The following is a 12,463-nucleotide window of genomic DNA, read 5'->3' on the forward strand; positions in this document are numbered from 1 at the left end:
GTAGGGTATCTTTGGGGTTGTAATTAAATAGGGAAGATTTATTGAAGGATTGCTGTGTGCCATCCATGGTTCTCAGCCCTTTGTGTGTATTAACCCTTTCACTCTTAACAACTCCATAGAGTATGTTCTATTATTATTATTACCATGTTTTACATACATACGAGGAAACTGACAGACTTTAAGAAACATGACCAGGGCACACAGCTAGGAAGTGGCAGAATGGGGAATTGAGCCCTGGCAGTTTGACTCCAGAGTCTGTGTTCCTGTCCTCTTGCTCCGGTGCCGGTACAAAGGCCCCTGAAGAAGCAGGACCATCTGCCAGTGGCCCTTTCTTTTCCTGGTGTTGGGTAGCATTGTAGTTTTGGATGTATTTAATGTCCTTCCTTACCACAGGTTGCAAAATCATTTACATTTTTAATGATGAAAATTAGCTCAATTACATACACCAGGCAAATCCAGCTAGGACATGGTAATCTCTGAGCCTGAGCCATGGTCCTTGTTAATGAACTGAGTCTGCCACAGCTGTATTCACTGTCTCCTGAGATGCTGTCACACAGACCCCATCACAGTGCCTGGGTTGCATTTTTTTTTTTTTTTTTGCGGTACGCGGGCCTCTCACTGCTGGGACCTCTCCCGCTGCGGAGCACAGGCTCCGAACGCGCAGGCCATGGCTCACAGGCCCAGCCGCTCCGCAGCATGTGGGATCTTCCTGGACCGGGGCATGAACCCGTGTCCCCTGCATCGGCAGGCGAACTCTCAACCCCTGCGCCACCAGGGAAGCCCTGGGTTGCATTTTTTTATGCTATGGTGTCCTTGGGAAAGGAGATACAGATTCCAAAGGGCTAGCAAACCAATCCTGATTTTAAGGGGGAAAAAATGATCTTTTGTTTTTTTTAATTTGTTTAGTCTTAATTGCATAATTAAAAAAATATTTATTTATTTATTTGGCTGGGCTGGGTATTAGTTGTGGCATGCGGGATCTTCGTTGCCTGGTGTGAGATCTCAGTTGCAGCATGTGGAATTTAGTTCCCTGACCAGGGGTCGAACCTGGGCCCCTTGCATTGGGAGCACGGAATCTTAACCACTGGACCACCAGGGAAGTCCCTGCATAATTTTAAATTTATGTTTCTTTTTTTTTTAACTTTATTTATTTTTGGCTATGTTGGGTCCTCGTTGCTGCGTGCAGGCTTTCTCTAGTTGCAGCTGCTCTTCGTTGCGGTGCTTGGGCTTCCCGTTGCGGGGGCTTCTCTTGTTGCAGAGCACGGGGTCCAGGCATGCTGGCTTCAGTAGTTGTGGTAGGAGGGCTCAGTAGTTGTGGCACACGGGTTTAGTTGCTTGGCGGCACGTGGAATCCTGCCAGACCAGGGCTCGAAACCATGTCCCCTGCACTGGCAGGCGGATTCTTAACCACCACGCTACCAGGGAAGTCCCTAAATTTATATTTCTAAACATAAAATTGCTTATAGAAAACAGTTTTGAATAATAGTATACAGCACTATCTATTTGCAGTGTTTCCATTATCCATTTCTGAAGGCAGGCTTTAAACTTGTTAGAAGACAAATCATTGAGACTATTAAATACACCTATAACTCTACACCTGAACATAGTTGCTATTAAGGTTAACGTTAATGCTTGGGGGTGGCGAATTCCCTGGTAGTCCGGTGGTTAGGACTCAGTGCTCTCACTGCCGAGGGCCCAGGTTCAATCCCTGGTTGGGGAACTAAGATCCTACTAGCTGTGCGGTGTGACCAAAAATAAAAAATAAAAAAAAATGCTTGGGTGTGTTTCCTTTTGGACTTTTATATATATTTTTTTCCCTTGTTCTAGTAATTATGCTATAGATTCAACTCAATAGCTTTCTTTTTTTTTTTTTTTAAAAAAAGCATCATCAAAGCGAGTGAGCAGAGTGCTCATTGTTGCCATTTGTTAATACAAAACAGAAGAGGCAATTGAGATAACTTCTCCATTAATGATGAGATGGGGTGACCCAGCAGTGGGTTTTTCTTTCATTTCATTTCCTTTTTTTCCTTAGGCTTTGGCCAGCATAAGCCATGTGGCTCACGTCAGCATTACAACCAAAACAGCTGACGGGAAGTGTGCATACAGGTATAGTGCTGTCCTCTGCTATGTGTATAAATTCATCCTGAAATGTGCTTTTTGTCTGCATCTCAAAGTAATCCTATCTGAACACCAGTGTTATCTTTTTTGGCCTAGATCTTGGGTAACTTTTCTTTCCTGCCTTTGGATTAGTTGATAATCCACAGGGATCATCATCATCTTACTTTATGGACTCGTGAAAGCTACGAGGTAACAGATTACCTCGTAGCAAGTGCCTAGCAAGGTGTCTGTTACACAGACGAATTCTGAGTCCGTGGGAGCTGTGATGTCATTCTACCCCTAGCAAGGTGTCTGTTACACAGAGGAATTCTGAGTCCGTGGGAGCTGTGATGTCATTCTGCCCCTTTGCCCTTTGGCAGGATGTCCCTTTGGCTTGATTATGGGGCCATGGCTGGGGTGCTGAAGGATCCTGGTTCCTTAGCTGCTCTGAGCCCCCCGCCGCACCTTCCCACAGGTGGCCACGGGCTGTCTTTTATGTTGGCACAGTTTTCAGAGGCTGTTGAATGACCTTGGAACAGAACAGAAAGGGGATTCAGGGAATCAAAATCACACCTTTGTTTTCATAAGCACTGGCCATTCCCTAGTGAAAGATGGGTATTGAGTGTCTAATTCACGCCAAAAAACAGAATTTTTTTTTTATCATACAGATTGTTAGTTTATATAGAAAATAGCTTCAAAAAAGGGCAGTTCTGCCTGTTTCTCAGCCCTCTTTAACAGTTGAGTGTGTGCAGTAGTGGAAGATGGAACATTTCAGAGTCTGCAGCACTGGTGCTAGAGCGGGTTTACTCGATGCAAATTGTAACAGCCCTAGGACCTAGCTGGGCTGATACGATTAGAATCCCTTCTGACAAACTGGGGAGCCACTTGTGAGTGAATGTCTTCTGAAATAGTCTGGGACACAGGTTCCATTTCTTTGCCTCTGGGGTGTTATGCCCCTGCTTGGGACCTCTAGTAGCTCTCCTTCTGTGGCAGGATGAAATCGAGTCATTGTCATAGCAACTAGCATCCTCCCAATGCACTCAGTCCATCTTTCCAGCCTCTCCCCTCCACACATCCTCAGCTGCTGCATATTCTAAAGCTTCTTTGCTTTTGTTTATGTTTTCCCCCTCCTGGATGGTCTTCCCTGTTCTCTCCACCTGAGATTATACTGCTTCAGAGTCCAGGTGAATTGTCATCTCTTCTGTGACACTTCCCCCACTCCCACCCCAGGCTAAATGTTTTCCTACTCTGGATCACTTAGCACCTTGTTCTACACTTAAGGGAAAAGTCTGTCCCCTCACTAAATCAAGAACCTCCAAAGGCCTGCCTTTATTACAGGGCGTTTACAGGCCTGATAACATGGTAGCCCCTCAAATAAATGATTGCAGAATCATTGAAAAAAATTTTACAGTCATCTTAGGCAATGGCAGAACTATTGTTTGTAGCCCAGAACTCAGGAACTAAAAAGCAATATTTGCCAAAAAAACAAACAAACCAAAAAATGGATTTTTCCCCCCTCCTTTGGTATCAAATTAGAATGGTTATGGAAGTGGAAAAAGAGAGGAAACAGGTAACTAAGACAATTTATAACATGGCTATATTTTAATCTATTGTTGTGTAATTTACCTTTTTACTCTTTGGGTAAGTGTCTGTTCTTTTTTTTGTTAGCTCTCAGTAATCTCTTATATTTTCTGCTAGAGCACATTACTCAGATGGAAAGCTGAAAGCTCCACCTAAACCATGTGCAGGCAATCAAGGGACCCAGATCACGGTAGGAATGGTGCACGGGAGGGGAAAGTTTTGAAAGGGAGCTTTATATAAATATTGAAGTAAAAAACAAAATTGTCTTTGAGTTCTCAAAGGATTAAAAAAAATGAATATTTACTAGTTAATGGGAGCCCCAAGATACCACACTCTAAGAAAGAGAAATAATTATTGACTTTTGTGGCATGGCAGCCTGCCCACCGCCTCCTTTTTTTTTTTTTAAGAGGCTGGGAGTTTCTTCTGTTGAGACCACAGAACTCTGTGGCAGGGTAGCTGGCATTGAAAGAACCTTAAGCTTGGCTCCAGTTGAGGAGTCAGAGTCTTAGCCTTGCCACTCAGTGGTTGTGTGTCCAGAGGCAAGTCGTTTAATGTCCCTTAACGTCACTTTGCTCATCTATCAAGGAAGGATGTAACGAAGAATATCTGCCACTCACTCAAAGGGCTCTGAGTAACAGATTGTATCATTAATTAGGAGAAAGTGTTACACTGCCTTATTTCTGTGGTGCCACATTTGGTCTCTTCCCATTCCGAGATCCCATAAAGCACCCCACTGTCATGTTACACATCCCACCCTACCACCCTCAACCCCAGCCAGAGCACATCTCCTCGAAGGTTCCAAGCCCTGGGCTTGATGAGGCAGGTGGAGTGGGGGGTGGGGGCCGAAATGAACGTGTACTTCGTAGTGCGTGTTAAGGGGGAATCCTGTACCTGGGACCACAGTGTAATTTCCAATAACCCCTAAAAGATCTGATAATTATTCTTAGTTTGCAAAATAGGTTTGAATGCCATGTGGTATTGTAATTGTTTATAAGTTTATGTTTGCCCCACTAAATCTTGTGCTACTCTGGGCAGTACTGTGCTTCATTTGTCTTCTTATTCCCAGCACAAGGCAAAGAGCCTGACATGGAGGTAGCCCCCAGTATCTATCTGAGAAATCAGTGAGTAAAGCGGGAGGCAGGTGAAATATCCCTTATTTCTTTTGTTAAGACTGCCCCATCTCTTGCCGCCTCTCCTAATGCTTAGACCTGTGCTGGTGATAAATGTAGTTGGATTCTCTGCCTTAAGACCCAGCTTTATTTCCATCTATTTCTGTGAGTTTACAAGAAAAATCAATCTTCTATTCAGGTAGAGGACCTTTTCTACAACATATCCACGAGGAGGAAAGCTTTAAAAAATCCAAGTGAAGAATATGGGAAAATTCTGGAAGTTGTTGGCAGGTACAGTCCAAAATCTGGGCGGGGGTCTCTGAACCACTCTCTCACCAAAGGAATGTGTTCTGCTGCTTAGAAATTGAGAACAGTTGCTGAGCTAGATGGTAAGCAGCAGTACTAGCCTACAGATTGTTTCTGGTCAAGGTTTAGTCACCAATTCTGGGTTGTCTTTCATGTCCCCAGGAGAGAGCAGGAGTTGGTCTCTGTATCAGTGAGGGTCCTTTGGTGGCACGCAAAACAAACTGACTGTACTAACTTGAGCCCAAAAGACGTTTATTGAAAGGTGAGGAGTGACTCAGCAAGTGGAAAGAAGTGTGTGGACGGCTGCTCCTTGGGGAGAACAAGAAGCAGGGTGGCTTCAGGGATTTAATATAGTGGCCCTGCTCCAACTGTTTTCATTCCTTTCCTGACTCTGCTCAAGAGCCTGTCTCCCAGGAGAGTGCATCTTATTGGCATACCCTGGGTCCCCCCATCATGTGCCCACATTTGTGGGGAGAAGATTTCTTGACTGGCAGTCTAAGGATATATCAAGTGAAATGGGGAAGAGGTAGTGTCCCAAAGGAAGACTAGGGCCTGTTAACAGAGTGAGAAGGGACTCAGGGCAGGTGAAAACAACGTTATGTCCAGGATTGACTTAACCTGCTAGTACAGTGGCCCCAGCATGGCTCTCTGAGCCTGCGTGTCCTTGAATTGTAATAGAGGTGTGTTAACTATTTCTCAGTATTGCTACAAAAATTAAAATCAGTAAAACATTTACCTCTATTAAAGTGGAACAGACACATGAAGTTTTTTTGCTTTTTTCCCCTGGAATCGTATGAATCAGTATCACAATATCAATTAGCTCCTGGAAATAGAGGAGTTCTGGTTGGCTGTTTTAGTTCTAGGTGTGATAAGTGAACTAATTGTTACTGAATAAGTGCGTTTGGCTAGACACAATCCTCCAGGTCCTGGGGCCCATGGTGGGAGGAGTAGTAAATGATAGCCAACCGAGAAAAGGCTGGGAGATACTAGGACAGGACCTCAGGGGAGAAGAAGCGGGTGGGGAGGGCGTGTGTTGGGGACTCTGAGACAGAACAACAGAGTGCAGGGGGTGTTCAGGCTACATTCTCAAGATGTCTTTGAGGCAACCCAGATCTTTTGAGTTTGTGAAAATAAAACTGTAGGCAAGGAAGAGATTGTATTGAAATATCCTTGAGTCTAGTCAGCAACGTATAGAAGCAAAGTTTTTTGTTTTTTATTCGATTCTGCCACATTTAGCATTGATATCTTCATGTCGTCTCTGTTGGCTTATTCTCCTGTGGGTAAAATATGACATTTAAAGATATTTTTGTTTGTATATATCTTTGTTTAGATTACTTAACTCCACCAGTTTGTTTAACTGAAAGGGGGCATGTACTCTGCATTTGGCCACTCTTTTTTTACTGTTTTGTTTTTTTCTCTGCCAGGTATTCCGTACACAATTCAGGCATTAGTTTCTCGGTTAAAAAAGTAAGTTCTTGATTTATAGGGGATGGTTATGTATTGTAAAAGAAGAAAGGATTTTTTTATAGTTGCCCGTGGAGACGAGGTTATGGTGTTTCAGTCAGCCCTGTGAGACAGTAAGTTGGATCTTCTGTTCTGTTTATCAGCAAGGTGAGACGGTAGCCGACGTCAGGACACTGCCCAATGCCACAACCGTGGACAACATTCGCTCCATTTTTGGAAATGCTGTTAGCCGGTACGTTGATAATTTATATTTTTAAAAATCTGCGTTCCGTCACATTATTTTGGAATCTGTTAACACCTGCCTTAAGAGTTTGCTTTAACCAAATATGCAGGCTTGTTTTCATGCTTCAGGCTTAGTGTCATGTTTCAGATTATTTCATGGAATCAACCCTTCTTGGGTGCATGACATCTCCTAGATGCTCTGGCTATGAATCAGTGTGTTCTCTCTAGGTCTCTGTCTTCAAAATATCTCCAGTATAGGAGAATTCTGTCATCTTCCAGTGCTCCCTCTTGTCCTTGTATTTTCATTATCATCACTTTAGGATTGCATTTATTATCATTCAGCATTTATTAATTGCCTCCCATATTCCAGTCATTGTGTCAGAAGTTAAGGATATAAAGACAAAATGTTTCTGCCCTTAAACACTTGCCTGTCTGGGGGCAAGCAGTTTTGTGTCACCAAATCTTGTCACGGAAAGCCTAAGCAGGAAAATTGCTTGTATTATTATAGATTTTCCACGGCACTCCCTTCTGTGGGTGAAAACCACTGTTTCCATCACAGATCCATAGCTAAATCTCAGGACTTTGCAAAGCCCAAAGTGCCTGTGTCATAATCTGAGGGGAAAAATACTAAGAGCCTTCTATATGCCAGGTGTGCACCAGATGCTGGGGGTACACAGATGAACTAGATAGCCCCTGACTTCACTTTTTCCAGTAATCTTAAAAGCAGGAGCAATAGTCCTAGAACTCAGTTTTCTACTTTGAAGGACAAATTACTCACTCTTGGAATAAAACCACTTTCCTAGCTAGGGAACAGTCAATTTGCTTTTAACTACCCTTTTCTTACTAATTAAGTATTAAGGAATTGTTTTTTCAGCTGTGCTCCCAGAGCAAAAAGAGAGCTGTGTTGTACAGTGAAACTTTTAAGAGCTCATTGACAAAATTTTAAGACTCAGAATTAGTTGTTATGAAATTCCTAGGGGCTGTAAGAGAGCAGCAGTTCCCAAAATATGTTTCCAGAACACCAGCCTCTTTTTTGGGGAAGAGAGGATTTGATGGTTCACCGTGTGGTGGAAGAAAGGCGAGCTGTGCCCTCTACTCAGATTGGGAGCACACACCACTGCCTGCAAAGCATCCTCCATCCATCCAGCAAGTGCTTAATGAGCAAGTGCTCCTTGCTGGGTGCTGTGCTGTGTGGTAGAGATACTCAGTAGGGAATAAAGCAGAAAGGATTCTTGCCCTCAGAGGACTCATATTCTAGTTGGAAAGACACAGGAAATAATTATTCCATTCATTAGTGACTGTGCTATATGCCTCAAAGGAAAAGTATAAGGTGGGGGAATCTCCTGTGGTTGGGGAGAGGGATTGTCATAGAAGGCTCTTTGAGGAAGTGGTCCCCGAGTTACAGGGGATAAGGAGGAATTAATTAGCTAGCAGTGGGAGCTTTCCAGGCAGAGGGACCAGCACTTGCGAGGCCCTCAGGCAGAAATGAGTGTGGCTTGTGGGAGAACCTCCTTTCACCTATTAGCCTCCCCTCCCCATAAACACACTCTGGGGAGCACCACACAGGAGCCCTGTCGTGGTGCCCATCAGCAGAGTGAGGGATTCAGCAGAGATGAGTTCTTTGGAATCTCATCTTTGGGACTTAGTTACTAAGATACATAAAAGTTTCGGCAAAATAAGGTCTCAGAGCCTGGACTTGCTGTGTCCTAGCAGTGACGGTGACGCTTGGCACGCAACATATTATAAGTGCTTGAAAACACTAGCTAGGTGGGTAGGTGGGTGGATGGGTGGACAGATGGATGAATGGGCGGGCCCCGGGGATCTCAATGAACCAAGTCACAGGGGTCCACATTTGGCAGTCAATTTATGGGAAGGAGCCCTGATTTTTCCAACTCTGATTCTTTAGAAAGTTTGAATTTTCCATTTTTTTTCCAAAGCCTCAAAATTTCTCTTTTCCAATCAGAGAATTGATAGAAGTTGGGTGTGAGGATAAAACCCTCGCCTTCAAAATGAATGGCTACATATCCAACGCAAACTACTCGGTGAAGAAGTGCATCTTCTTACTCTTCATTAATCGTAAGTGAGAAAGAGCCACGTGGGGAAATCTATCCACAGGGAACCTTAGGGGGCCATGGAAAAATTCCTCGTGGACAGGTTTGATTACACCCAGGAAAACCTCATGCCGAAATGTGGTTTAATTTCTGCCCTTAGTCTGCTCAGCCCTCTCACATGTGCTCATTGTTGGCTGACCTTTGGGGAGTCTGGTTCTTGCCTGTGAGAGGGCGCCCAGGAGACGGCATCCCAGGCCCCTGGGAGCCAGTTCAGCCTGCTCGCCTGCTGGCCTCAGAGCCTTTACCAGCAGGCCCTGGGCAGATCTTTGTTCTCTCCTTATATCAAGGCCCACCATTGGAAATTGCACAGCAGGATACAGGGAGGGGGTATCTCAGGTGCAGGCAGTATTTGTTTTTTTAAATTGAACTATAGTTGATTGGGAGTTCCCTGGCTGTCTAGTGGTTAGGACTCAGCGCTTTCACTGCCATGGCCTGGGTTCAGTCCCTGGTTGGGGAACTAAGATCCTGCAAGCTGCGTGTAGCTGCCCCCCAAAAAAAGAAGTAGTATAGTTGGTATACAGTATTGTATTAGTTTTAGGTACACAGCAAAGTGAATCAGTTACACGTCTATATATATATTTTCAGATTCTTTTTCGTTATAGGTTATTACAAGATACTGAATATAGTTTCCTGTGCTATACAGTAAATCCTTGTTGTTTGTTTTATATATAGTGGTGTGTATTGGTTAATCCCATGCTCCTATTCTTCTGCCCACTTTCCCCATTGGTAACCATAAGTTTGTTTTCTGTCTGTGAGTCTTTCTGTTTTGTAAATAAGTGCATTTGTATTATTTTTTAGATTCCACATGTAAGTGATATCATATAATATTTGTCTTTCTCTGACTTCACTTAGTACGGTAATTTCTAGGTCCATCTGTGTTGCTGCGAATGGCAGTATTTCATTCTTTTTTATGATTGAGTAATATTGTGTATATACATATATACACCACATTTTCTTTTTTTTTTAAAAAAAATATTTATTTATTTGGCTGTGCTGGGTCTTAGTTGCAGCATGTGGGATCTAGTTCCCTGACCAGGGATTGAACCTGGGCCCCCTGCATTGGGAGTGCAGAGTCTTAGCCACTGGACCACCAGGGAAGTCCCTAAACCACATTTTCTTAATTCACTCATCTGTTGATGGACATTTAGGTTGCTTCCATGTCTTTGCTGTTATAAATAGTGCTGCTGTGAATGTTGGGGTGCATATACCTTTTTGAGTTAGAGTTTTCTTCTTTTCCGGATATATGCCCAGGAGTGGGATTGTTGGATCATATGGTAATTCTATTTTTAGTTTTTTAAGGAACCTCCATACTGTTCTTCATAGAGGCTGTATCAATTTACATTCTCACCAACAGTGTAGGAGGGTTCCCTTTTCGCCACACCCTCTCCAGCATTTGTTATTTGTAGACTTTTTAGAGGTTAGTTCATACTCTTATGTGTGTCATTCACTTATCTACACACTGGACAGGCTCGCTCAGGTGGCAGGGACAAAGAACACTCCTTAGGCATATCTCAAGATCAGAAATCTCAGCTGAGGGGCTCCAGCTGTCCTTTTGTCAGATTACACAGTACAGCAGCATTATTGAGGCAGCTGTGGGTGACGTAGTGAGCACTCAGAATAATAGTCTCCTCATTGCTAAGATCAAGGCCGGTCTTCTCATTGGAAATAAAAAGATGTGGCATATCCTTGGCTCCACCAACGCAGGACAGCAGGTCATCAGCAGGTCATCGGTCTGAGGAGAAAAGAGAGCTGTGTTGTATGAAGATCTTCCTCTGATTTTAGTCTTTTTTTTGAAAGCAGCTCCTTTTCAAAAAAAATTTATTCTATCTTTGGCTGCATTGGGCCTTTGTTGTTGCACACGGGCTTTCTCTAGTTGCGGCATGCAGGCTTCTCATTGTGGTGGCTTCTCTTGTTGTGGAGCACGGACTCTAGGTGCATGGGCTTCAGTAGTTGTGGCACGTGGGCTCAGTTATTTGTGGCGCACGGGCTCTAGAGCGCAGGCTCAGTAGTTTTGGAGCACTGGCTTAGTTGCTCCATGGCATGTGGGATCTTCTGGGACCAGGGCTTGAACGCATGTCCCCTGGTGGTGCAGTGGTTAAGAATCCACCTGCCAATGCCCTGATTTTAGTCTTATCTCTCCTGATTTTAGTCTTATCTCTCCCAGCTTTTATTGTTTTCCAGCCCCTCAAGCCTGCCTCATTTCCTAAATTACCTCCAACGTGCGTTCAGATATTTCTACCACCTGAAATGCCTGGAAAACACAGTCTTAACCTTAAGTACTCCTTTTGGCTCCCCCACTGTTGGAGGTCCCTGAGCAGAGGTAGCCACTCCCTCCCCTGTGGTCCTTACCACTGGGAGTTGGAATTAGGTTTATTTACCAGAGTTTGTTTCCCAACTTGTGGCACGTGTGGTAGGTCCCCACGATGTATTTGCAGAATGAAATTCTGAGCAAGGGCATGTGGTCCACCTGGACTGGCAGGGGGAAGGGAGTGGGGAGGCAGAATTGACTGCCCCGTCGTATTCCTGCTACTCAGGTGAGAGGAGAGCCCCAATCCCACAGTGAGATGCTGAGGAGTCATAATGGTAAAGGGGGCTGATGTGGATGTCACCCCAGAGGTGTTCTTCCTGAGCTGATGTCATGGCATAGTATAGGTGTGCACCTGTCACCTCACCCCTTGGGACAGATTTGAGCTAATTACTTTTATTTTCTAGATCGTCTGGTAGAGTCAACTTCCTTAAGAAAAGCCATAGAAACGGTGTATGCAGCATATTTGCCCAAAAACACACACCCGTTCCTGTACCTCAGGTAATGCAACTCTGAACTCCTTACCCAAGACTCACAAGGAAGAGTAATTCTGTCCAGCGGTCCTTTTTGAAAGAGATGGACTTGCTAATTAGCCTGGTCAGAGTGAATCCCATACCCCAGTGGCACAGGTTGTTCTTTCCCTTTTCACAGGTAAAGGGCACAGTTTTCCTTTATTCACTCCTGCAGAATCCCACTGAGAGGCTCCCTTGTGCTAGGCAGTGTGTTAGTGAAACAAAGGTGAATAAGGTCTTGCCCCTGCACCAGGAGGAACCTGCCCGAACCTGGCAGAGAAACGCTTCCTTCTCCAGGGTCTGTCCAGTGCCCTCTACCTACAAAGATCAGAGCCAGCCGTGAGTGGTGAATTTGGCCTGAGGCAATAAGGTGATAGCTGGCACAGCCTCTAAACTGACTTTTGTATTACGTTTTAATGTTAGAAAGCTCTCTCACATATACTGTTTTGATCTCCATGTAATACTGAGCACTAAATAGGGACAGGTTCATGGTTACAGATGGGGGAACCAGTCCAGAGAAGTTAAGTGCCTTGGCCCTGGGTTATGTAATGAGAAATTCCACTAGTTTGGAGAGGTGATAATAACAGCTGACGTATGATAAACATGCCATGTACATGCAAAATGCTTTACACGAGTTTAATCCCCACCATGTGTTATGTCCAGTTCACAAGTGAGGAAACAGGCATAGAAAGATGCTGTAACTTACCCACAGCCACTCAGTTCTCAAGTAGCAGAGTCAGCATTTGAACCCAGGTC

General features: G+C 44.3%; 1 protein-coding gene across 1 annotated transcript in view; it reads left to right on the top strand.

Annotated features, from left to right (window-relative positions):
- Nucleotides 1–12,463, top strand: part of MLH1 (mutL homolog 1) — a 51,557-nt gene that overhangs the window by 6,564 nt on the left and 32,530 nt on the right. Inside the window, exons 4-10 of the mRNA XM_082848473.1 lie at nt 2,033–2,106; nt 3,796–3,868; nt 4,987–5,078; nt 6,518–6,560; nt 6,701–6,789; nt 8,743–8,855; nt 11,603–11,696. Coding sequence (XP_082704599.1) covers nt 2,033–2,106; nt 3,796–3,868; nt 4,987–5,078; nt 6,518–6,560; nt 6,701–6,789; nt 8,743–8,855; nt 11,603–11,696 — 578 coding nt within the window. The remainder of the gene's footprint in view (nt 1–2,032; nt 2,107–3,795; nt 3,869–4,986; nt 5,079–6,517; nt 6,561–6,700; nt 6,790–8,742; nt 8,856–11,602; nt 11,697–12,463) is intronic.

This window comes from Leucopleurus acutus (assembly GCF_964270905.1).
Source record: "Leucopleurus acutus genome assembly, chromosome: 10".
Lineage (NCBI taxonomy): Eukaryota > Metazoa > Chordata > Mammalia > Artiodactyla > Delphinidae > Leucopleurus > Leucopleurus acutus.